Raw genomic sequence first — 25,246 nt, 5'->3', positions numbered from 1 at the left:
TCCATTGTGAAAAAGGCTCAGCAGAGGTTGTACTTCCTTCGCCAGCTGAAGAAGTTTAACCTGCCACAGGAGCTGCTGAAGCAGTTCTACTCCACCATCATCGAATCCATCCTCTGCACTTCAGTAACTGTCTGGTTCAGCTCAGCTTCTAAATCTGACCTTAGACGACTACAGAGGGTAGTCCGGACTGCTGAGCGAATCATCGGTTCCACCCTCCCATCTATTCAAGAACTGCACTTATCCAGAGTTAGCAAAAGGGTTGGCAAAATAACTCTGGACCCCTCACATCCAGCACACTCCCTTTTTGACTGTTGCCCTCTGGTTGACGCTACAGAGCACTGAGCACCAGAACGACCAGACACAGGAAAAGTTTCTTCCCTCAGGCAATCCATCTAATGAACAATTGATAAAAACTGTGGAACACACTACACTATTTATATTTATATATACATACACTTATTTATCTAACACCATACTTAGCGTACACTTAAATTTTTTTGCACATAATATACCTGTACATACATAATGCTCATTATAATATACCTGCCATATATTGTCAATTTGTATATTTTCGTTCCTTACCTACCTATTTGTATTTTTTATTCCATTTTGTGTTTTTTGTTCTATCACTGTCATTATGTTGCACTGTGGAGCTTCTGTCACGAAAACAAATTCCTCGTATGTGTGAACATACCTGGCAATAAAGCTCATTCTGATTCTGATTCTTATTCATTGTTAAAAGTGTCTATTATTTAGCATGATCTTTATAGCCATAGTGAAAAAAACAATAGATATTGTACCTCAGATCTTGAAAATAAATTATGCAAAAGAAAACTTATGTTAAAACTGTGAACTCAATGCGAAACAACATCCATAATAAAGATGGTAACTTATCACTCACTCACTCACTCAAACCATTCACATTTTAAATCATCTATTTTCAGTGTCCACTTTTCTTTACTTAACACTCGCAATGTTTTTGCGGCCACATCATATATCTACACTGGACACGACAAAGCATCGCTAATCATTTGAACGTTTTGTCAGCACGTCATAAATAGAAGGAGTCAGCAGTTCTCTGTTGAGGATTTGTATAGACGGCATCACTGATTATAATTCAATTCAAATCAAGTTTATTTGTATAGCGCTTTTTATGATACAAATCATTACAAAGCAACTTTACAGAAAATTACGTTTCTACAATATTTAGTAGTAGCTTATAAGTGGTGACTGTCATTTTGTGTGCATATGACAGGATTTTTCAGAAAAATTAATACAAGACGTAGTCAGCCAGATGATGAACATTATTAACAGCAATTATTATATGATTCAATAATACGTTCTGTTGTATCTTGTTGCGTCGTACCGTGTCGCTTGCATCCGGTGTAGACACGGTGTAAGTTAATGTCACTTTCTTAAGCTGCGTTTTAATTTTCATGCCACTTTATTTGAAATTAGCAATTAACATTTTTCTCTCACAGGCCGCCTATTGAGGAACCCTGCCCTATGGCATCAGTGAACTCCAGATGACGGTTCATTGTTTAGCAATTTAAGTATTTAACCATCCAAGTGCATACACACAGTAATGAGTAGTGAAACACACACACCATGAACACACACCCAGATTAGTGGGCAGGCATTTTTGCTGAGGCACCCAGGAACATTTGGAGGTTCAGTTCCTTGCCGGTGTTATTATTATTTTTTTTTTATTTGCCCACTGCCACCACCATTTTGACTTGAATGACTGTGGTTAGGGTAGAAGAGGGTACTGAAGGTATTGAATTATGGATAATGAGGGTGGAAGAGAGCACTATTCATTCACTAGCCCCACTTACATTTCCTGCCAGTACCGAGACTTGAACTATCGATCTTCAGGTTGCGAATCTGACATTCTATCCATTAGGCCACAACTGCCATGTGCCCTAGAGTACATGTATCAAGCGCTCTTGTATGCAATGATTTTTATCCTTAGGTTATGCCTCAGCTTCTAGTCTGCCTAAACCACCTGCAGAGTGTTCTGATAATGCTGCTCTGATCTGGCTGCATCAAGGTAATCAGCACTCAGCTTGACGCCACGCTCTCCATGGTCATTCACAACAAAATTGTGATGGGCAGACTGGATACCTAAGATGTGGCCTAAGAGCTACCTAAAAGCTTGAGGACAGAAAAGGGACTGGAAGGCCAAGAAAACGTAAAAAATCTAATGAGAAATTTCTTTGAGTTTCTAATGAGTTTCTTCTTTAAGAGACTGATAGAAAACCATCAAGGGCCTTGCTGAGCATCTGGCAGCTTAATTGGGATGCCAGATTGACCCTTCTACAGTCTGAAGAAGCTTGATCAGGAATGGTCTTTGTGGAAGGGTAGCAGCAAAGAAACCACTTTTTCAGAAGAGGGGTGAAAAGACTAAGATATTCTAAAGCTCACAAAGATTGGAATGAAGATGATTTGAAAAAAAAAAAGTATTATTGAATGACAAAACCAAGTTTGATATGTCAAAATCGTCAAAAGATTGTGAGAAGAAGAGTTGGAGAGAGATGGAAGAATGAGAGCTTGCGACCATCTATATTTATGCCCAACAATCCGTACAATTCACTTAAAGGTCCCATGACATGGGTCATTTCCTTATCTTTAAATGCTTTTTAATGTTCTCTTAGGTGTACTTATATTGTTAGTATGATTTTTACATTTAAAGGGGGGGTGAAAATGCTATTTCATGCATACTGAGTTTTTTACACTGTTAAAGAGTTGGATTCCCATGCTAACCATGGACAAAGTTTCAAAAATTAAGTTGTATGTTTGAAGGAGTATTTCTGTTCCAAAAATACTCCTTCCGGTTTGTCACAAGTTTCGGAAAGTTTTTTTCGAGTATGGCTCTGTGTGACGTTAGATGGAGCGGAATTTCCTTATATGGGTCCTGAGGGCACGTTTGCCGGAAGAGCGCGTGCTCCCGTATAGCAGAGCAATGAGAGGCTGAGCACAGACAACCACTGATCAGAGCGAGAGCGTCGCGAAATGTCACAAAAGGAGTGTGTTTTTGGTTGCCAGGGCAAGACAACCCTGCACAGATTACCAAAGAAAAAACAGTATTAAGGGACCAGTGGGATGGAGTTTATTTTTACAGAGCATCAACGGAGTTGTGCAAGTGTTTGTTCCCTGCATTTCTAAAATGCTTGTTTTACAAACAAAGCCCAGTTTGACGACGGATTTGCGTATGGTTTATTTCTTAAGGATGATGCAATCCCAACGAAAAAGGGTCACCATCGTGTGTTGGAACCACAGGCGGTGCATAAAACTGCAAAAAATCGGTACAGACTATCTTTCTCTTATGAATATAATAAAACTAAATACTTTTTGGAGATATGAAGGATGCAGTACTACTCTATAGGTACTCAAGATTAACAGGATATTGAGTGAAAAACGAGCATTTCACCCCCCCCCCTTTAAAATTTAGAAATAAAAAGCATTTTTAGATCCTGATATTAGCCCTCTGGCTTGAATGCTCTGTTTGAAGGGGCGTGTCTGCTGTGAGACTCCGAGTAAACCACAACTGTTGTGATTGGCTGACATCTTTGCATTCAAAATGCGTTCATTTGGAACCCCTCTCAAATATAACGTTATATATATATATATATATATATATATATATATTTTTTTTTTTTTTACTATTACAGCTGTCGAGATTAACGAATCGTGGAAATGTGGATTAAATAAAAAAAATGTTCGATCTTTTCCTCATCACATGAAAGGCTGCAGTGATGAGCATTGAGTAGACAGAGTCTGTTTATCGCGTGAATGCAGTGATCTCGTCATTATTGCAACACGTTTTCTCTCACAAAATGCTTTCACAACAGCTAACAGCAAACACATGAATACAGTAAGAGCTTCGTTGTGCAGCATAACAGCGTCATTCATTGTAACGGCAGTTTGGGCAAGTGTGCAGATATACTCGCGATGTGTAACAGCTCCGGAAAAAAAGTGAGCTTTCTTTGATCGCTCTCTGTAGTTAAATCACAATTTAAATAACAGACTTGTTTGATGCTACTAAGAGAAACAACGTGAAGTTGATCGTTTAGTCACTGGCTTGATTCACTGATGCATAAACAGTATTAAACGATTTAGAAAGAAAGTCTGTGTGAACTTGAATGATTATCTACCTATCAGAAATCACTGATCACAGATCAGGCATTAATGAACACTGTTACTCACTGTTTGTGGCGGTGCTGTCGAATCCATATCATAAAAGTCTGTTTGTAACGCCTGTGCTGAATTATATGTAAATATTTGGGCGGGCAAAGCAGAGAAAGGGGAGGTAACAATTCTCGTTGCAACGTCACAACGAGGAGATTCAAGATCAGCCTGATTGAGCTTCCATTTTCTCAAAGGCAGAGAAAGATAGAAAAATCTCGATTTACACCGATTCAAATTTCTAGAAACTTGCCATAGGTCAAAGGTCATAGGACCTTTAACATACGTGACATAAACGCAGTGCCCTGATCCGTGAGAATCTCTTTCGGGATTCCCACACGGGAGATTAAACAAGACAGGGCGTCCGCCACACTCTTTGCTGAGATGTTGCGCCACTGCCTCCAAATATCGTGTTGCCTAGTCTACTATGACTAAGTAGACTATGACTAACGCAAAGCGATGTCCCCGTGCCGATTGTTCTAATGGCCCGATGAGGTCCATACCAATTCGTTCAAAGGGGGCCTGCACTAGAGGAAGAGGGCGCAAAGGCGCTTTTGGGGTGGCAGATGGGTTCACCAACTGACAATCCCGACACGACGTGCACCATCTGCGCACATTCTCGTGAATGCCCGGCCAAAAAAATCGGGTCAGTAGACAATTTGGTATCGCCATCACTCCTAAATGCCCTGCCATTGGATTACAATGCGCCGTCTGGAACAGCATTTCCCGATGGCTCCGAGGTACTAACAACTGGGTTGTATCTTCCTTTGTTTGAGCATCGTGGGCCACGCGATACAACCGGTCCTCAATAATGTCAAAATACGGAAAAGAGAGCGCGCGGTCAGGGTTGAGGACCTGCCCATCGATGGAACAGACCTGCTCGAATGCATGTTTGAGGGTCGCATCTTGGGACTGTTGCGACTTGAGAGGGTTAGCCTCGCCAAACCACTTGGTTCCCCTGAGACCGCCCCACTAGGTCCTGGCACAGATTCTCCCACCTGAGCGCATGCTCGCCCACCAATGCGGCTCCTCGAGTCCCTCCCGATGCAGCAACCCCATTCCCCTGGAAGGGCCTCATGGCCCGGCTGCTGGCTCCATCCCCATCTTCCAGCGGAGGGCGGCCCTTGGTGGCCCCGCAAAACGGGTCCTAGGAGCAAGAACCAGTTTCTGGGAAGGGGAAGAAAGAGGGATGGGAGTACAGAGAAAGAGAGAAACAGATGGAAGGGGTTCGCCGACCCCGGAGCACGCTGCCAGCTGATCCTCCGCCAGTTGGATGGCCAGATCCAGCGACGCCGGCCAGTGGCACTGGACCCACTGGGAGGTTCTCTTTGGCAGATGGGAGATGAACTGCTCCAGCACCACCTTGTTGATGATGGCCTCTGCGCCGCTTCCTCCGGCCAACAGCCATTTGCAGCAAGAGTCCCGGAGCTGCTGTGCCAGGACAAAGGGTCGGCCCGCTTCCGTCAATTCCAATGACTGGAAGCACTGTCGGTGTTACACGGCACGGTTCTCAATTCACAGTGCTTTCTTTTCTCTGGCTTCCCGGTCCCACAGACCTCGCTGAACCACACCTCCCATGCCACAGGAATTATTTAATTTTTCAGCATGTTAATGATCCCAAGCATACTGCTAAAGCAGTGAAATCATATTTGGAGAGAAATACAGCTGATAAAACACTGTGACAATCTTGGACTGGCCTTCACAGAGTCTAGACCTTAATATTATAGGGGCAGTATGGGACCACCTAGACAGAGAAAGACAGCCTAAATCTAAAGAAGAACTCTGGGAAGTGCTGAAAAGATTACTCCAGAAAACTTTGAAAAAATGTACAAGATGTACTTGGTGATATATGAGGTCACACAAAATACTGACTTCTTTGTTATGAAAATGTCTTGGTTACTTGCGTAACCCTTGTTCCCTGAAAGAGGGAACGGAGGTGTCACGTCGGGACTGTTGAAATTCTACTGTGTAACTAAACAAGCCTATGCACATTGGCAAGCAATATTTGCATCTGACTGCCATGCCCTGCAGCGCGGATAAAAATAGGCAGCAGGTGCAATGCATATTTAGGTTTTCGCTGAGGAGCCGAGATGGCAACCCAGCCGCTCAGTTGTGGTACAACAACTGTGGTGACCAGCCGTTCGAGGAAAAAGAAAAAAAAGTATCCGCAACTCTGAAAGTCTCCCTGTGGTTCAACAACAGAGACTGGAGCCCTCCATTTCAGCCCGAGCCTGATGGGCCCCAACTTTTTTGTACGCCCCTCGAGCCAGGCTTCAGGTCAATTTTCATGTCATAGTTCAGACACGGGCTGGGCCTCCCGCCTGTTTTAGACTTCTACTAACTTTTATATTTTAGACATCCACCAATTAATGATGAAAAAAATTGATGCAATGGTGGAAACAACATGAGACCCTGCTACCACGACTGTCAAGAGTGGCTAAACTGTGTTTAGCCCAGCAGCAGTTTGGCTCATGCCATCAGCAGCTGAACAGTTCTGTGTTCAAATGCACACAACAGGCTTAAGCTTGGTGCAAAACACCAGCAAAAGTAATTACCATTAATGTGACAGGGGGAAATGGTAAGGAGATATTTGAATTATTTGTTAATAAACTAGTGTTGCTACAAACACGCCAGGTTCCACCTCCATCCCAAACACTATGCACGCCCTCACCCGAATTCTGATCATATCCACCTGATCCTCATCACCACCCAGTCACCTCAGCACTATAAACCACACACACGCACTCAGTCATTTTCCGGTCACGTTCGCGACAAGGTCTTACCTGTATGCTAACTCTAAGGACTAACTCCTCTTCTACTTACCTCTCTCCAGCGATTCTCTGAAGATACAGATCCCCAGTCCTCCCGAGTGATCCGTAACAGATGATCGGACCATCACCGCCAGGCACAAGCATGAGCCTCACGGACCCTTTTCAAGATCTGGTTGATCCACTCCGAAGAACACTCACGGCTACAGCTGCATCCCCAACACCAGGGAGCACTTCCGTCAACCATGCCAGCACTTCCTCACCTTCCATTTACGCCAGTCGGCCAGTCCCATGGCCCGGCCAGCGCCCTACTCTGCTTCGGTGGAGGAGCGCAGCAGTTTCCTCCTGCAATGTTCGCTGGTCCTGGAGATGCAACCGCACTTGTACCCCACTGAGAGATCTAAGGTAGCCTTTGTTATTTCGCAGCTGCAAGGTAAAGCACTACTGTGGGCAGATTCTATATGGACTCAAAATAACCCAGTTATCCAGTCTTATTCTAGCTTCATCGACCATTTTCGTGAAGTTTTCGGCAGACCAGCTTGGGACTCTTCCATTGGCGAGAAGCTGGATAATCTCAAACAGGGGAAAATGTCTGTTAATGAATATGCCCTTCAGTTTAGGACTCTAGCCGCCTCCAGTGGATGGAACGAACAGGCTTTACTGACTACCTACCGTCAGGGATTGGAACCTCGAGTGCCGTTGCATCTTGCTGCATACGAGGACACCATCGGGCTAGACCGATTTATCCAGCTATCCATCCGCTTTAGTACTCGTATGCAGTCGTGCTAAGAAGAGCACCAGGGCCAGGCGTATTCCTCCACACCACTCTGCCGACCAGAGGCCGTCAGCCCCCCAGAACCAGCCAGTGAACCCATGCTCTTGGACTCCTATCGTCTTTCTATGGTTGAACGACAAAGACGGCTGGCCCATAATCTGTGCCTCTACAGTACAGTGTTAATTTTGACAGCAAATTCGGATTTAGTCTTAGTCTTAGTCTTTTGAATAACACACCATTTAGTTTTAGTCACATTTTAGTCATCTGAAATGTTTTAGTCTTAGTCTAGTTTTAGTCGACTAAATATCATAAGAGTTTTAGTCTTAGTCTAGTCTTAAGTCTTTTAGTCTTAGTCTAGTTTTTTTTAGTAGAACAAAATCAACATAGTTGACTTGACTAAATGTTTCTATCAGTCTGTTATGGAATGGTATTTATAAAATAAACATAAGGCCTGCTCTCAATGAAAAATATACATGCTCTCTGAAAAAGATATGCATTCGTCCTGAATGATATGCAATGCATATGACATTCTTTCAAGATGAAGTACAGTATTATTGAAATAGACAACCACCTATATTATATTTGTATTGTATGTTCATTCTATTTCTTTATTTGTGCTATTTACACAAAGTTTACATTTTTTTAAGTTTGCTTTTGTTCATTTAAAATAGCACTGCATAGTCTTCACTGTAAAATAAAATACACAATCAAACCAAAATGTATTCAGACACCTTCAACGTTTCTTAAAATATCACAGTTTACTTGCTGTAGTTTAGAAATTGGTAATAAAATACGACAATAACTCAGGGTTAAACTGTGTCAGAACAACAAATTCATCTTGATAATGTCTGATGCAATGCTTAATTTGGTTCAGTCTGTGGTGTGAAAAGGTTGCATTAGAAATTAAAGAAAGAAACACTTAAGCAAAACATGCTCAGGTCCCTAATATTTTTTATTATTTTTTTATTTTTTAGTCACTAGTAAAACAATATAATCTATTCTATCTGATTTTCGGATTGACTTTGGATAAATTCTTGTTAAAACTACAAAGTAATTCAATCAAGAGCAGTGAGTGATTTACTTTCATTTTCATACATTTAAGACACTGACAGCAGAGCTAGTAAATTAGGCGCGGTCACTTTAAGAGACAAATGCATCCATTATAAAGATACGCATCCGATTTCTTTCCAACGCTTTACTTTCACTGAAGACATAACTACAGATTTTTTCGCACACTTTCCAAGACGGGTATTTCGACATATTTAGTATGTATTTGTTGTCGGTACAAAAGCAGGAAGACTTTGAGACGCGTCTCTGCTTGCTCCCTGAACACCAGGACACCAGAACACCGCGCTGCTGAATTGAGCTCTTTCACTTTTCGCTCTTTTTCTTGTGTTTATTTAAAATGCGATTTGTATTTGTTCGTTCAGGGTGCAGGAGGACGCAAACGTCCTGAATGAGAGCTCGGTTCAGTGTTGCGCGAGTAACCAGCTGCTCTGCTCAGTTCAACTTTCCCGCATCGCGGGGCTGAAGCCAACTTGATGTGTTGAATGCTTGGAGCACGTTATAAAACGTATTCTTAAAATACACATTTCTGTTTTAATAAATGCTCATATTAAAACATAGCATTACACATAAGTAGGTACAAAAATAATCAGTGATACATTTACGACCCCATAAAAATTTGGGTCGCAATGGCATTTCAAAAGGTTGCAGTGTTGTTCCCTGTGTAAACAACTTAACTGTTATGAAAACGTCCTCGAAACTGTGCCAATTTCTGCAAAATCATCTATGTTCTCTTTTCTGTGTAACTGCTCCTGCGTTTGTTTAGCTGTTGCGCTTGCATTTGCCGCGGCTTTTTATAATGGCTCGGCTGCTTCTGCATAGATCAACCTACCCTGAAAGATTCGCTCTGATTGGATCTCTTCTCCATTCGTCCCTCCCATATATTTTCGTCTCATTTTTATTCGTTGACTAAAGTGTCAGTTATATTTCGTCACGTTTTTCGTCATCATATCTGACTTTTTATTTAGTTTTTATTTAGTTTTCGTCCGTGAAAAAGGTTAGTTGACGAATATTTTTCGTCATAGTCTTCGTCAACGAAATTAACACTGCTACAGTACAGCCCTGGGGCATGCCATTGCTGTATGCCCCGTCCATCCTCCTCGTCCCATGGTGAGTGCCATCCTTCCTTCAAGATACCAAATGGTGGTTAGAGCAGCACAACCCTGTAATTTCCTGGAAGACGGGGCGACGCCAGTTTCAAAAACTGCATCTCCGGTTGTCCAGTTCCAGCCACACCTTCCCCTGAACCTCTTCCAGTCTGTTCCACATCTATAGAGAGCCCAGTGGAAAACCAGTCCATCGCTATCCCTCACTGCTACGCCCCCTTCAGTGACGCCTCCTTGAATTTAATTAATTGAATTAAATGATGAATTGCCTTTAACTGTAATTTTGCATTATTGACACACTGTTTTCTTAATGAATGCTGTTCAGTTGCTTTGACACAATGTATTTTGTTTAAAGCGCTATATAAATAAAGGTGATTTGACTTGTCTTGACTCTATCCATAAATTTAGCTTTTTTTTTTCTGTGAAAAAGTCATCTCATCTTAATCAGGAGATAAATATGCACATATCAATCACTGTTTATATGTGAACACAGTTTTAAAACAAACTCATCTACATCTTGGATGGCCTGAGGGTGAGTAGGTCAAGCTAATGTTCATTCTGGGTGAAATAGTCCTATCATTCAGCACCTTTCTCCAAATCAGAATTTCTCCAAAATGCTGCTATGAAAAACTGCATCTAAGGACTACTTCACCTTTTTTTTCCTTCATCATTCTGCTTAATTTGATCTTTGATTGATTGTGGGTTCCCTCTTGTGCCATAATTAGCGGTTCTCTATTCACATGTGCAGCAATAGTTTGAAATTTGTATATATTTGAATAGAATGAAAGTTAAAAAATATACTACATTATGATCTGTCTCTTCATGTCAGCACTTAGGCTGTGATTATGAGATTGACTCAGATGCCATTGAGGATCAATGTGGAGTGTGCCATGGAAATGGATCCACATGTGAGACAGTGAGGAAGACCTTTGAGAACAGTGAAGGGCTCGGTTTGTAAAATGAGACTCAGTTTATATTTCATTGAAAGCAGCATTCAAATTATAAATCTAACATTGCACGTTTGTTTTCTTTCTTGTTTATTTGTTTGAATAAATCATGGTATATTTTTGTCTCACAGGCTATGTAGACATAGGTCTAATTCCGGAAGGAGCCCGGGACATCCATATTGAGGAAGTCGCAGAGGCTGGGAACTACTTGGCATTACGTAGTAATGACCCTGAAAAATATTTCCTGAATGGTGGCTGGACGATCCAGTGGAATGGCGAGTATAAAGCAGCAGGAACCGTATTCACTTATGAAAGGACCGGGCAGCTGGAAAACCTATCTTCCCCCGGACCAACCATGGAGCCAGTATGGATTCAGGTACTCAGTTCCATGCTAAAGTCTCAGATACTTCATATGAGCAGAATCTAACATGTGATGCGTTTGGCCTGTCTCTTTTCGGAGCCACCTGCTAATGTGCTCTGCTAAGCTACTATAGGTCACAGTTGAGTGAATTGAATTTGGTTTAGAGTTTAAATAGTGACTTAAAATGATAAACATTATAATTTAACATCTTACATGGAAAGATATACAAAAATTGACAGCTTCAAACACTATAATGGATAACAGGCCTATTATGAATACTTAAATCTTCAAATTTATCTGAAAAAAGCCTTCTCTGCTTTAGCAAAGACATCTAAAAATAAATATACCCATAAATGTATGGAATTCTGCTTTTTTTTTCTATTTTTTTATCTCCTCCTAAATATTTGAACTGAGAAAACTGTTCTGGCGAGGAAAGTGAAATCAAAGGCTTAACCCGAGGATTTGCATAAAGTTCTACTTAGCAGCAAGTAACTTTATGATCTTTTTTTAGTAACAAAAGATGAATGTATGATTTTTTTTATCCATTCCTTGTGTAAAAAGCAAAATATGTTTGAAGATTTATTGGATTTAATGATTGTATTTATTGCATTAAAGGCTTATTCACAAATTTAATCATTAGCAGACTTGGATAAATTAACACTATAGGCATGGTTCTCTTATCACTCTCCATATTCTTTAATACCATGTGGAAGAAAGCACATTTTTTCACAATTAAGCTGCAATGTATCACAATATTGTAATTGAAATGTTTTCTTAAAAGAATGTTTCTATATCTGATATTCTATATATTTCAAATGTACTGTACTCAATGAATAACTTCTTGATTTTGATAATATTATGACATATAACCAATAACTTTTGATGGAGAATGTAATGTACAAGAGTGAAATTAAACGAGAAAATTAACCCCAGAGAACGACTTTTCTGGTAGTTATAGTATTTAACTCACAGGGTTTTTTTTTTTAACTTTATAAATTTGCTCATTTGTAGAAACTGCATCTTAATTAACTGGACCTGTATCAATACAGTTTCACAGAATCCTGATATCATTTAGTATGGGCATTGCCCTAGATTCTAAGTATGTTGTTTGCGTGTTCTTGTGTCAAAATGTATCTTTAATCTGTGCTCAATGTTCTCAGCTGCTTTTTCAAGAGACCAATCCAGGGGTGAGGTATGAGTACACCATAAGCAGAGACACTCTTGTTGACTCCAACAATGGCACTGTTGTCTCTTATTTCCAATGGATTTATGGGGCTTGGACTGAGTGTAGCACCACATGTGGAACTGGTAAGGAGTCATCTTATTGCATGCTTCTGCTTTAAACCTATGCCCATACACAAGCAGAGCCAATCTTGACTGATTTGCCAATTTACTTTAATTAACTGTAGGTTTACTTTTTTATATAGTTTTGTATTATAGAAATGGTGACATGTGCAGGAAATAGTTGACCTGTTTGTTCAGTCTAGCTCTATAGCTAGCTCGAACAGACTATAAATAAGCTCTCTTGCAGACATTGGACCAACTGATGCTACATGAACTTTACCGTGATTTAAAGCAGGACTTCTATAATGGTGGAATAACTGGACTATCTAATAAGAAATGCAGTCACAAATTCTATTGCTCTGTGAAATTTTGTGTGCAGAATCTGCATGTGAGGGAACTTAGTGTGAGAGCAAAAAAGTTTTCTCATATTTAGTTTGGTCATGCAAATTCCCTGGGTTTTTAAGTTGCTTCTGTGTGAGTGTGCTTTCATGCATTGCTACATTATTGATAATAGACAAAAGACCTTTCGTAATCAATCATTTCCTAATCAAGTTATTCCTAATGTTTATTGTTCACGCACTATTTCATGAATATTGTGTATGTAGCCATCTTAAAGGCCCTGATATGCTTCAACCTAAACAAAGAATGAACTGGTGTGATGTAATTTTAAAATCAGGCCAAATATAATTTGAATGGAGTTCAGTCCCAATATACTTTAAGCGAAAACAAAGTGGTGTGACATTATTTAGAACAAAATCAAGCTAAAACAAAGTTTGTTTGGAGTTTGTTTCAGAATTCAAAACCGCTTGCCAAAGAGAGCTTTTCAGAAAAGTTTGTTTAGCCTGAAAACACCTTTTTTGACTATTACATAACAGATGTGCTCTGGGACTCTGCACTTTTTGACGTGAAAATCTCTGGTTTGTTTCCACTGTTGAGTTAGTCGAAGTCAGACATCCGTGAGTAAAAACAAAATTACTGGAGAGCTGCTTCATAGTGATTGACGTGTCTCAGGAGCATTGGTTGGTGTAGGCATGTTCGCTAACAGTATACTGCTGTGCAGCCATTTCAAACTTCCTTTTACCCCTAAATGAAGAATAAAAAGGAACTTCACTGTGAGTACTCCATGTCCATGGCTTAATGATTTGAAGTACTTTATTATGGAAACGACACATATTTGGAAGCAGGGATTTTGTCAGAAGTTTAGTTTGTTTCTTGCATAGTTTCAGTTTCTGTGGAATGAATTTGCTGCTGAAAATAATTATAACATTGTCACTATGGGTACCGAATCCCAGTATTAAAGGGATAGTTCACCAAAAAATTTACATTTGCTGTTAATTTACTTACCTTCAGGGCCTCAAAGATGTAAATGACTTTTTTTCCTCAGTAGAACAGTAAAGATTTTTAGGTTATGTTTTATATTTATGAGAATAAAAAAAAAAAATATCAAGTAACAAATATTAATACTTGTGGCTCCTGAAGATATACAGTACAGACCAAAAGTTTGGACACACCTTCTCATTCAAAGAGTTTCCTTTATTGTCATGACTATGAAAATTGTAGAGTCACACTGAAGGCATCAAGAGCTATTTGACGGGGAACTCCTTCAAGACTGTTGGAAGACCATTTCAGGTGACTACCTCTTGAAGCTCATCAAGAGAATGCCAAGAGTGTGCAAAGCAGTGATCAAAGTAAAAGGTGGCTACTTTGAAGAACCTAGAATATGACTTATTTTCAATTGTTTCACACTTTTTTTGTTATGTATATAATTCCATATATAATTCCACATGTGTTAATTCCTAGTTTTGATGCCTTCAGTGTGAATCTACAATTTCCATAGTCATCAAAACAAAGAAAACTCTTCGAATGAGAAAGTGTTCCAAACTTTTTGTCTGTACTGTAGGTCTTATGAAGCAAAAAAATCGGTTCTAAATTGAACCAAAGTCTTTAATATGTGTATGCATCAACAGAGCAATTGAATGAAATGAAAGTTGTAATGGTTTCTTCATGTTTATGTTAAAATTTGAGCTTTATTTGCTTTAGAAATGTAACACATCCACGTTTCTCATAAGTTTTGGATGCTTTAAAACAGGGGTGCCCAACCCTGTTCCTGGCGATCGACTGTCCTGCAAAGTCTGGCTCCAACCCTAATCAAACACACCTGCCTTTAATTTTTAAGTGAGCCTGAAAACCTTAATTAGTTGCTTCAGGTGTGTTTGATTAGGATTGGAGCTAAACTTTGTAGGACAGTCGATCGCCAGGAGCACGGTTGAGCACCCCTGCTTTAAAGTCACTTTTACGGACTTTTAAATTAAATGTTCCCTCTTGGTGAAATGACCTCCCAAACTCAGTCCGAGCAGCTGAGTCCTTAGCCATCCTTAAGAATAGGCTAAAACACATATTTTCCGTCTTTATCTGACCCTCTAACTCTAGCAATCTCTATTCTAATTCTATTCTTTTAAAAAAAACAACTAGCCTGCTAATCTTTTTTGTATTGTCTGTTTTCTTTTCATTAATTATACAATTAACAAAAGCAAAAAGACCTCTAAGACTAGCTTGCATTATTTTTCTATTCTATCTGTTTTCTTTTTATTTATTATATTATTTAAAAGCCCTTGCTATGTGTACTGCATTTAAGCTAACTGAGACTTGTTATAGCACTTATAGATCATTGCTCTTTTGTTGATTTTGATTGCTTCCATTGTCCTCATTTGTAAGTCGCTTTGGATAAAAGCATCTGCTAAATGACTAAATGTAAATGTAAGTTACTATTTGGTTTGGTTGTTGGACCTACAATTGTGACATTTTGAACTGCTGCATTGAGAATTGCTATAGTAACTAACATCATCGGGATGAATATGTTTTTTCACCTTTTCTAAGTGAAGCAGGTTGGAGGTGACAATAAGATGCCTAATAGCAAATCTATTAATAATGTCAGTGAGAAATCCCACGTCCTAACACTGAATAACATAATCTCATTGCTGTCACAGTTTGCTGGCTTGTGAATTAGCAGGACTTGGATGTAGCCACTACAAAACTGTTCACAAGCTTCTAGGGATTTGATTGTGGTTGTGTGTTGAAATAATTATAGATATGTAGTGGTGTCTGTTCAAGTAGTGCCTACAGGTACAACCTGCACCTGGGCCACGCATAGCCTAGCTACAGCCCTGAATGTGTTTGAAAGAAAAAAAAAGAGTTATTAAAAGCGCATTAGGTGGTGAACAAGTATGCGGCTTTCTGTGCATGCTCCAGGACAGAGCGGAACAAGTACACCTGGTTTCAGCCTGCAGAACGAGACAGGGTTGCACCTGGGGTGGGACTGAACCTGTCACTCCGCCCCATGCCTACTCTGTTTGGCTCAATGCTCTTGATAGGAAATGTGTTTGTAGTCATTGTAGGAGGGAATATGTGTTGTTCAAATCTATTTGAAACTGTCGACATGAGAAGGATTTTCTAAAATCAATGACCACAATGCAAATAAGTTAATGCATCTTTATTGTTTTACCCTTGACAAAGAAGTTGTAATGCAGTCGATTGCTACTTTCTTGTGTCGAAAACTAAAAATTCAATTTGAAAAAGCTGTGCAGTTTCACAAAGCCTTCATTATAATACACATTTAAAAAAAAAACATTAGCCTGTATTTTAGCCTGTATTTCCCTATAGAATAACTCACGAACAGCCCCATGACATTTAAACAAAAATGTATTAGTTGATGTCCTCAGCAGGAGGGTCAGGTCTTCAGATAAAGGAAAGAATTATGAAATAAATGGTTTGTGAAATGAGATTACTTCATATCACCATAGTATGAGAAAGGAAATGAAAAAATTTATCAGTGACTTTTTCATTTAAATAATATAGCCAGACACACTTAAAGTTACAGAAGATGTTATTGGTTTCTATAAGCCATGTCGTGTGCAGTTGTATAATAACTAAAAGACAATAAGCAATAGGCTAATGTGTCTGGCTTTTTAATTTAGTATTTATGAAACTTTCTTTTTCTTCACTACATTGCAAATCATAAAATCAGACTTTTCCCTCTACTTCATTTCAGAAAAATTGCTGTTCCTTGTTATTTTAAATGAACAAAATCTTCTTCAATTTTGTAAGTGAATCTTTTGAACTGTTTCTTTGTTCTTATTTCTGGTACAATAAGATAGGCTAATGTTGTATTATCAGTGCATTATATGGGTTCAATTCCCAGGGAAAACACATATTGGTAAAAAATGTGAAGCCTGAATGCACTGCAAGTCGCTTTGGATAAAAGCGTCTGCTACATGTATGAATCTGTCAGTTTATTTAGTGAAAACTGTTCAGCGTTATTTAACATAAAATTACGTACCAGATGCTTTATATCCATTTGTTTTTTGTTTTTTATTTTTAATAATTAATTGTTCAAAGGCTGTTTCTTTTTTCAGTGCAGAATACACTATAAATAGCACTTTAATTTTGGTTTTAAAAGCAAAGGCAAAGTGACTGTCAAGAAAAATAATAACAGCACATTTTCAGTGTTTTCACTCATAAAATTCACTGAAAAAAAGACCTTATATGTAAAGAACAAAATATGGCCTTTAAGCATTTCCAGCAAAAAATGGGGACTTTATACTTCTTGTTCTCTAATCAAGAATTCAGAGAATATTTCATGGCTTTTAAAAATGTGACTAATTTGAACGAAGGATCACAGGTGGGTACAGTTTCTTTGGTCAGTGGGTGGGTTAATCTGCCAATCTTTTCCAGTTAGCGCTGCTGTTATAAATGTAATTGTCACTGTCTTCAATGTTTGAGTGTACTGTACTTCTAAAGTTTTTACAGTGTCCTTCATAGTCTGTGAAATTACTGCTAAGTGTAATTATTGAATACAAGCTGTTATTTTGTTTAATCTCAAAATGTATCCTCATAACCGACCTCATCTGCTTATGAAAGGATGACTAAGAAGAACAACTACTAATATTGCTGCATATTGTGTTTCTTGTATCTCAGTCAAAAACATTTAATCTGAGAAAATTAAAAAAAATTTGCGAACATCAGAGGCTTAAGGATTTGCATGCAGTTTGACTCTGCAGGAAGCAGCCCTATGATCTTTTTTGGTAATAAAAAAGGTAAATGTCTCATTTAAATCCTTGTTTCATGCGTTCATAAGAATGAGATTTACTAGAACAAGCTGAAAATGTGTGATCATTCCTTTTGGCTGTGTGATAAAGTGGGTAGAAATTATTTGGAGAAAATAGTTATGTAGCTGAACCAATCACATACAACACATTTGTTTGTTAATCATTTCAGTACTTAGTCCTAATAGAAAATGGGTGTTTAAACTGAGTCTGGATATTGGAATGAACATCACAAGTTGAATAAGGGCTCTGATGGGTCAGATAGTGCTTCTTAAAGCCATTGCAAATGCTTCTGTTATATTTAAATATTTAGTCAAGTGGCTCCTCTTGAAAATCGATTACTAGATGATTGTTTTTTTAAAGAGTGTATTAATTCTTGTTGATTACATTGTTTTTGGCCATCAACAGAAGAAATAAGTAAGAATAGGATGAAAATGAAAATCTATCATAGCACCAGTCTCAAAAGTGTTGAAGAGTATTAGTGAGTATGATTATTTTTAGATGCAATTTCCCGCTGCTCATCTTTAATTTGACTGAAGTGCTCAAACCAGTGACATCATTTAATTGGTCTGGCACAGCAGGTAAATCAATTATTCTATATCATAGCAGCAGAATTAAAGCCTGGTCTGCCTAAATTCAAATTAAAGGCTCCCACTAATCAAATATTTGATTTATTTTTAGGAAATGAGCAATGTATTTATGTTCAAATACTAAAGAAAACCTTTTATTTTTTTTATTTGTTTTTTTATCATAAAATCTTTCTAAATAGACAATAGGGCATAGCAGGTTTTAAGATTTTAATAACAATAGACTATGGTGACAATATTATATACAAATAAATAAACATTCAAAAGTGTTCTGCAAACTTTAGCTATGGGACTAGCCACCTAATGTCCGTGTGTGTCTTTTGAGGTTCACACCAATCAGTGCCGACTGACACCTGGGCCCCAGGGCCCTTTATCCCATCTGTTTGAGAGTTTATCTGATAACATTCTTCAAACACCTGTGAAGTCTGTGAAGCCTCCGGACTGTGGGTCCCTTCATCTCTCTGTTGGAGACTCTGATTCTCAAGCTGTCAAATGAAGGTCAAAATCAGCCCAAGGACTTGACTTTAGCAGAAGAGAGTACACAAGAAGGATTACCCTTCCTCCTTCTGGAGTGAATTCAGTTCCTAAGGGACAGTAGCAAGATGCAATTGAGGTAGATTTCCTGCTATCTCCATTTTAGAAGTACAGGACTGCTGAGATTGTATTATGTTCGGCATAGTCGTCTCCTCACATTCATTTCCACAGTTCACTGAATACGACAAACCACAAAAAGATCATTTGCTGGTATTCTTAAGGAAAACTGCATTATTAAATACACTGCTGCTCTCTAAATGGCAACCAAATTAAAATCTGAAGATATATTACTTATCTTGAAGTGAATGTTCTAGAGTTTAGTAGTATTTTAGTAGTATTTAACACACTCTTCCACATATCTTTGTGTGAAAATAGACTGAAATGCTGCTAACACTAAACTTTAGTGCCATAATTCTTTCTTCCATGGAAATTGAATGAATGGAAAAACTTTGGACTAAATTGTATGGAAATGTAAATACAGTTCATTCATTTATTTATTTGACATTTATTGTGTGTAGTATACATATTTATATCTTTTTTTGTGTGTCTTTTGCTTATGAAGAAGGACAGGCTGTGGTATAGTTGTCAGCTATCTCTTTGTTTAATTGCCTGAAAATTGCCAGATGCTGAATGCATACTTGTGTGCACTGGTTTTTGTAAACAGCTGTTCTTCATTTTTTTTTTCCTTTTTTTAGGTGTAAAGAGGCAAGTTGTGCATTGCGTGGAGAGAACATCTGGAATTGTTGAGGAACATTACTGTGATCCATCAACTAGGCCAGATGACAAGCAGACTAACTGCAATAAGGGGGCATGTCCTGCCATGTGAGTTTTACTGCTGGACAGTCATATACTTTACACACCCTTCAGCAGCAGTCCACTAGTTGACTTTTAAAGGCAATCATCAGAGCAGTAAATGTGCAGTATATTCCTGTGATGTTTTGTGTCATCAGATGGTGGGTTGGAGAGTGGCAAAAGTGCTCATCTAGCTGTGGGGACATTGGGCTTAGCAAGAGAACAGTGCTGTGTATTCGGAGCCTAGGGCTGGATGAGCAACGAGCGCTTCAACCGGCTGAGTGTTATCACTTGCCTAAGCCTGAGTCAATTGTCCATTGCAACACACATGTGTCCTGTCCTGCTGACTGGACCACTGGAAGCTGGTCAGAGGTGAGAATATGTGATGAATATATATAATTATGATTCATATAGTTCATAATGCATACAGACTGATCTGTGAAGAAAGGTTTTACTGAGATTGTCTGTGCAGCCTTAGCATTTAAGCAGCACTAACAGAACATACCATAATATTAATATGGTCCATGAATATGATAATCCTTCAGTTCCATTGTATATATCATTGTACCATGTTATTATCTGCTACTGTACACTGAAAAATTTAAAATGACGGTTTCTGGTTTGAATACCTCATAGATAAGAAAAAAATATTTGAATATAGTGTTGATGTGCAGAACACTGCAGAAATTATTCTGGTTTTTTTTTCATCCTGTTTGTATTTTTCTTTGCATATCACAACACAAACATTGTAGACATTATAAAGATGTATTTATCTATAGTAAGTAAATTTGGGCGAACACTGGGTCTCATTCACTAATAATTGCGTACAATTTTTTTATTCATACGCACATTTGAACTTCTCACGAGAACTTTCCACCTAATTCACAAAACGTGCGTACGCACATGAGCTTGTTCTTAAACTCGTTCTTCTGTTAGTGAATTTGGAGTCTTCTAAATGAGCGCCCGCGTGCACGAGGTTAGTAATTAGCATAATTCACGCCCAAACTAGCTCCATATAAGGGCTTTCCACAACGAGGCACTTGTACAGAGAAAGACAATTATGGTACCGAAACAAAAGACAAAGAAAAATAACTTTAACAATAATGAACGTGAGGTTTTGCTGTCGGAGGTGGAAGCCAGGAAAAATTTGTTATTTAAAAGTGTATCCACTGGCATAATGGGCACAGGTAAAAAAGAAGCATGGGTTATAACTAGTGCTGTCAATCGATTAAAAAAAATTAACTAATTAATCGCACAATTTTTTTTAATTAATTGCGATTAATCGCGATTAATCGCGATTAATCGCAATTAAAAGACTGAAACTTTTTGGATATGTAAATGTAAAATGTAAATAATTAATGTAAACTCAAGACAAAGAAACTATTTAAATTCAAAATATGATTGTTTATTGGAATTTTTGTTTAACTTGTAACACAGATTTTCTCATGTAAACAACATACCTGCAATAAACCATCAATATCCTCCAAATTAACTGTTGGCTTGAAAGCCATATTTATTACAGAAATAAAAACACAGGCATGTAAGTACCATTTGAATTTCAAAACAATCAATGCCAATAAAAAACAAAAATGATTTCCATGTTGAATTCTAAGTGGACTGCAAAAGAATTCCAAAGTATAGTCATTGCCAGTGCTTTAAGTGGGCCAGTACGCACTGGTACTGAGTACCGCCACTTCCAAATATAGCTCTTGAGTGAACCGCCACCTCTCCGTGCGCCCAGAACGTGCTTGTAGCGTACCGGTACGCTCATTTGGACATCTGTTTTAATAGAGGTTTTAATCTTTTACCTGCACTACCGATTTTCAGAGCGCCCTTCACAATGCAAGCTTCCTAATTCATCCCACCCAGAGCAGAAACTACATTACCCATTCACCCTTAAGTTATACAAGTGAATAGCGCATGTGTCGCTTTTCCCACTGTTAAGTGTCAACAACTCAACATGGCCGGAGAAGGTGTGTGAAACTCGTTGTGAGTTATACTAAAGCAAAATCTTGAGTATTTATTGTCTGATAAACATTAAAAACTGTCTGCGGAGGTTGAGTCGTCCTGCCGCCCCCGCTGGCTGTTCATTGGCTGCAGCATCTTTTTTCTAAGTTCTAAAAAAATACCGTAGACGGCAAGGCACAAATTTAGATATTCATTTATGTAATTAATCTATAGCCTATGCACAAAGACAATATGATCTTTTTGTCCCCTTTTTGTTTTAAAGCTTGATGAAGAGAGAGAGCGCAAGTTGCTGCAGCTGCGAGGAGGACAGTGATGCACGCGTACAGGAGTGATTGACAGTTCGCGGCACTGTGTACAAAAAAATACTCGCTACACAATTATTTCGTTATTTTTGTTTAAGCTTATTAACGTTAGCGTTACAGAAAGGTCTGATTTACGCACTGTTAGAGTCATTGTTTTTTTTTTTTTTTAAACAAAGACATTTGAGTTCATGATTTTAATGTTGCTGTTTCTTGTGGCAGACTAAATGAAGAGTAATGTTTCTTGTGGCAGACTGAAGAGTAATCCGGCAGAGTTTTATACTGAAACTTTCCGTCTAAAAGTCCTTCCTTGGTCTTATCCATATTTCTTTGCACGTTGAACACACATAGGCCACAACTGGAAATAAAAAAAAAAACTGCATCCGCGTTAATTGCGTTATTTTTTTTTAACGCGTAAAATATTTCAAATTAATCGAATGCGTTAACGCGCTAATTTTGACAGCACTATTTATAACACAGGCTTGGAGATAAGGTGGTATAGGGTGAGAGCGGTTGGTGATGTGGCTTAGGTGTGGTTCCAGTGAATTGCATAAATCAATGAGGACTTCTCTGGGCAACCTAAAGCGACTGAACAGCCATTCGTCACTCTCAGCGAACATATCTGTGCGCTCTCTAAAGACGCGCTATCTCCTTAGAGCACGCGCCGCGATGTCTTTAAGCAGTACCAAGTGTTCCAATGCCTCTAAACACAAGATGAGACACATTAATCACCGTTTATATAAGGATAGATCAGGTGATTGTTGTTTGGACCTCTAAAATATAAATATATATTGTTGTACATGATAATTGCGTACGTGTGGTATACGTTGTTCTTGAATCTTTTCGTACATTTAGAATAAATTTTAGTACGAAAGTTTTTGATGAATCATGATTTATTCGTGAAAACGTCCGTACGCACATTTCACGCAAAGATCTGTGCCTACGCATATTTAGTGAATGTTTTAGTTTTAGTTTCATCTTAAATGAATATTCTACTTTCATATTATAGACAGTTTAGCTTTTGTTTATGGTGAAATTAAATGGTAAAAAGCCAATATATAGATCAACTTTAAGTAACATTTTGGCTTATGTCTAAGGGAATGTATTGGTAATATATGGTATGGTCTTAATATTAAATCATTTCTGTATTAATGTTTTTTGTCTTTCAGAGAATTAAATACTTTAGATTAATATTAAACCAAATGTAATGTTTTAATGAAACCATAAATATAATTTAACGGTGGAAAGAAGGCTTTAACAATTTATTTATTTTTTTAGCTTGTATCTTTTTTTCAACATATATGCTATTGTACCACTATAGTACAATATTTGAAAAGAGAAAACATTCAACTCCACATTCATCTAATGCTGTCAATACTGCAAACAATATACACAATGATTATTCCTTGCTTTCTCATAAGAGAAACATCTGATTTTGTTTTATGGGACAACAATATACAAAACTGTTTTGTATAACTCATTGCTATACAAAACTGTCTCATTTTATTTTTAAATCATTGTGAGACAATTCTCTGACTTTGACAGCTCTTATGCACTGCTTCTTCCACAGTGTTCAGTGAGCTGTGGAGCTGGTTTCCAGACACGTGACGTGACCTGCAGCTGGAATACTGGTGTGGACTGTGATCCGAAAGCCAAGCCTAATTCAACTATGCCATGCTATCTTCAGGACTGCCCCATAAACTTAGATACATTTGGCAACAACTGGTCAGGAAGTGGAGCATCCAGCAAAGAAGTTTTCAATGAGATAGAAGTTATAGCCCACTTCAGTACTACTAGAAATCAGCCCAGGGGCAATGCTGACCCCAATGACATTATAGAAGACAACTTCCAACATTATAGTCATGTTGAAAAGTCCACTGACAATTCTATTGTGAAAAATCTACGAGTTGATGATTTTTATTATGACTATAATTTTATAAGGTTCCATGAGGATCTGTCGTATGACCTTGATAAAGCTGAAAATGATATGTTTGATAACTCAGGAATAAAACATGGAGACATTTCTCTGACAGAGGCAGATGTCCCTATAACTACCTCATCGCCATCCACCATTGCGGACCAACACAGTCCCACCACTATGCGCTCTGACAGCATTACAAACAAGGGTACTGAAGGTCATGAACTTCAAAAGAAAGATGTACTCGACGAAAATAATAATGAGCTATTTGCTGAGGGCTATTTCCTCCCTGTTATTACAACAACTGAACCATCCTCTGCCACTACCAAGTTATTTAGCACAAGGAAGGACATTGATATTGGCTTAAGTCAGGACACCAGTGTTACAAGAAACCTGTCATTACCTGTAGATGTGTTCACTCAAAACAAGGAGAAATTATCTTATGAAATTGTTCCAAACTTCTTTTTAACTCCTGAACCACATATACATTTGAACAGAAATTCAAATAACCATGACCATTACAAAGGCAATCAAAAAGACAAAACTGAAACGCCAATAACTGAAGATGAGAATGAAGAGGATTTTGGTGAAGGTGATCCTGGAAGTGAAAGTGAACCACACCATGGCACTCTAAATTATAAACCTCATTTAGATTATGTGTTTCAGTTTGAAACATATAAGAACAGACATGTTCATAATCCCACTACTCCATTACAATGGAGTACGGCCTCACCAGCAGTCACACAGAGTGCAACTTCTCACCCGTTGGAGCTTCTCAGCAGTGCTACAAGTCATGACTTTGGAAAATATCAAGTTTTGACCGAACCAGCAATTTACACTAAGGCTAGTGAACCATGGCTTACTGTAAGGGAGTTCACTACAACCTCAGATAGCATTTCACAAGAGTATGTTCCTTCTCCAACTTCCTCTGTCCCAATCAAACATTACAGTAGCATGACCTCAACAGCTGGAATAATAGCTCTACCTCCTACAGAAATGGACAATGATTTTGAGCCCCCACTCTTCACTCCAACTAAGATTCCGGACACTACAACTGCAGCAAAGACTCAAAGTTGGTATTCTAGAGCCATTACACCAACAAAGACTAATGGGCCTAGAATAGAACCTTGGGGAACTCCGGTCCCCTTGCCTCACTGGACAAATATTGACAACAATAAGATTGTTGTTGCACAAAAGCTGAGACCTGCTAGGGTGAATCACACTCTCTCTACTCTTACTGATCAGCCATCTCAGGGCACTAGCATTGAGGATTCAGTGCATTCTAACCCTCTGATGCCTACTGCGCTGGTCATGCCTTCCATTTCCCCATCAGCCTCCCCTGCACACTGGGAAAAAGGCAACTGGAGTGCTGTGAGTAGTTAATTATGCATTCCTCTCATTCACTAGATATGAAACCAGCATGGGCTGAGAAACAGCAGTCGGCCCCAATGATAAAAGTCCTTGAATTATACTGACACCAAAGCATCAGATTTGAACAAACACATAACTTTAACTTTCAGGTAATGAAATTTGTTTCATGTTATTCTAGCAACAC

The 25,246-nt window shown here is 38.5% G+C and overlaps 1 protein-coding gene across 1 annotated transcript in view; it reads left to right on the top strand.

Annotated features, from left to right (window-relative positions):
* LOC128016558 (A disintegrin and metalloproteinase with thrombospondin motifs 7-like) overlaps positions 1-25,246 on the top strand; it is a 104,112-nt gene that overhangs the window by 57,757 nt on the left and 21,109 nt on the right. Inside the window, exons 14-19 of the mRNA XM_052601170.1 lie at positions 10,729-10,849; positions 10,978-11,222; positions 12,368-12,515; positions 19,410-19,536; positions 19,665-19,878; positions 23,344-25,062. Of these exons, the coding sequence (XP_052457130.1) occupies positions 10,729-10,849; positions 10,978-11,222; positions 12,368-12,515; positions 19,410-19,536; positions 19,665-19,878; positions 23,344-25,062 (2,574 nt within the window). The remainder of the gene's footprint in view (positions 1-10,728; positions 10,850-10,977; positions 11,223-12,367; positions 12,516-19,409; positions 19,537-19,664; positions 19,879-23,343; positions 25,063-25,246) is intronic.

The sequence above is a fragment of the Carassius gibelio genome, chromosome A7 (assembly GCF_023724105.1).
Source record: "Carassius gibelio isolate Cgi1373 ecotype wild population from Czech Republic chromosome A7, carGib1.2-hapl.c, whole genome shotgun sequence".
Taxonomy (NCBI): domain Eukaryota; kingdom Metazoa; phylum Chordata; class Actinopteri; order Cypriniformes; family Cyprinidae; genus Carassius; species Carassius gibelio.
This window is presented reverse-complemented; position numbering and strand designations above follow the sequence as displayed.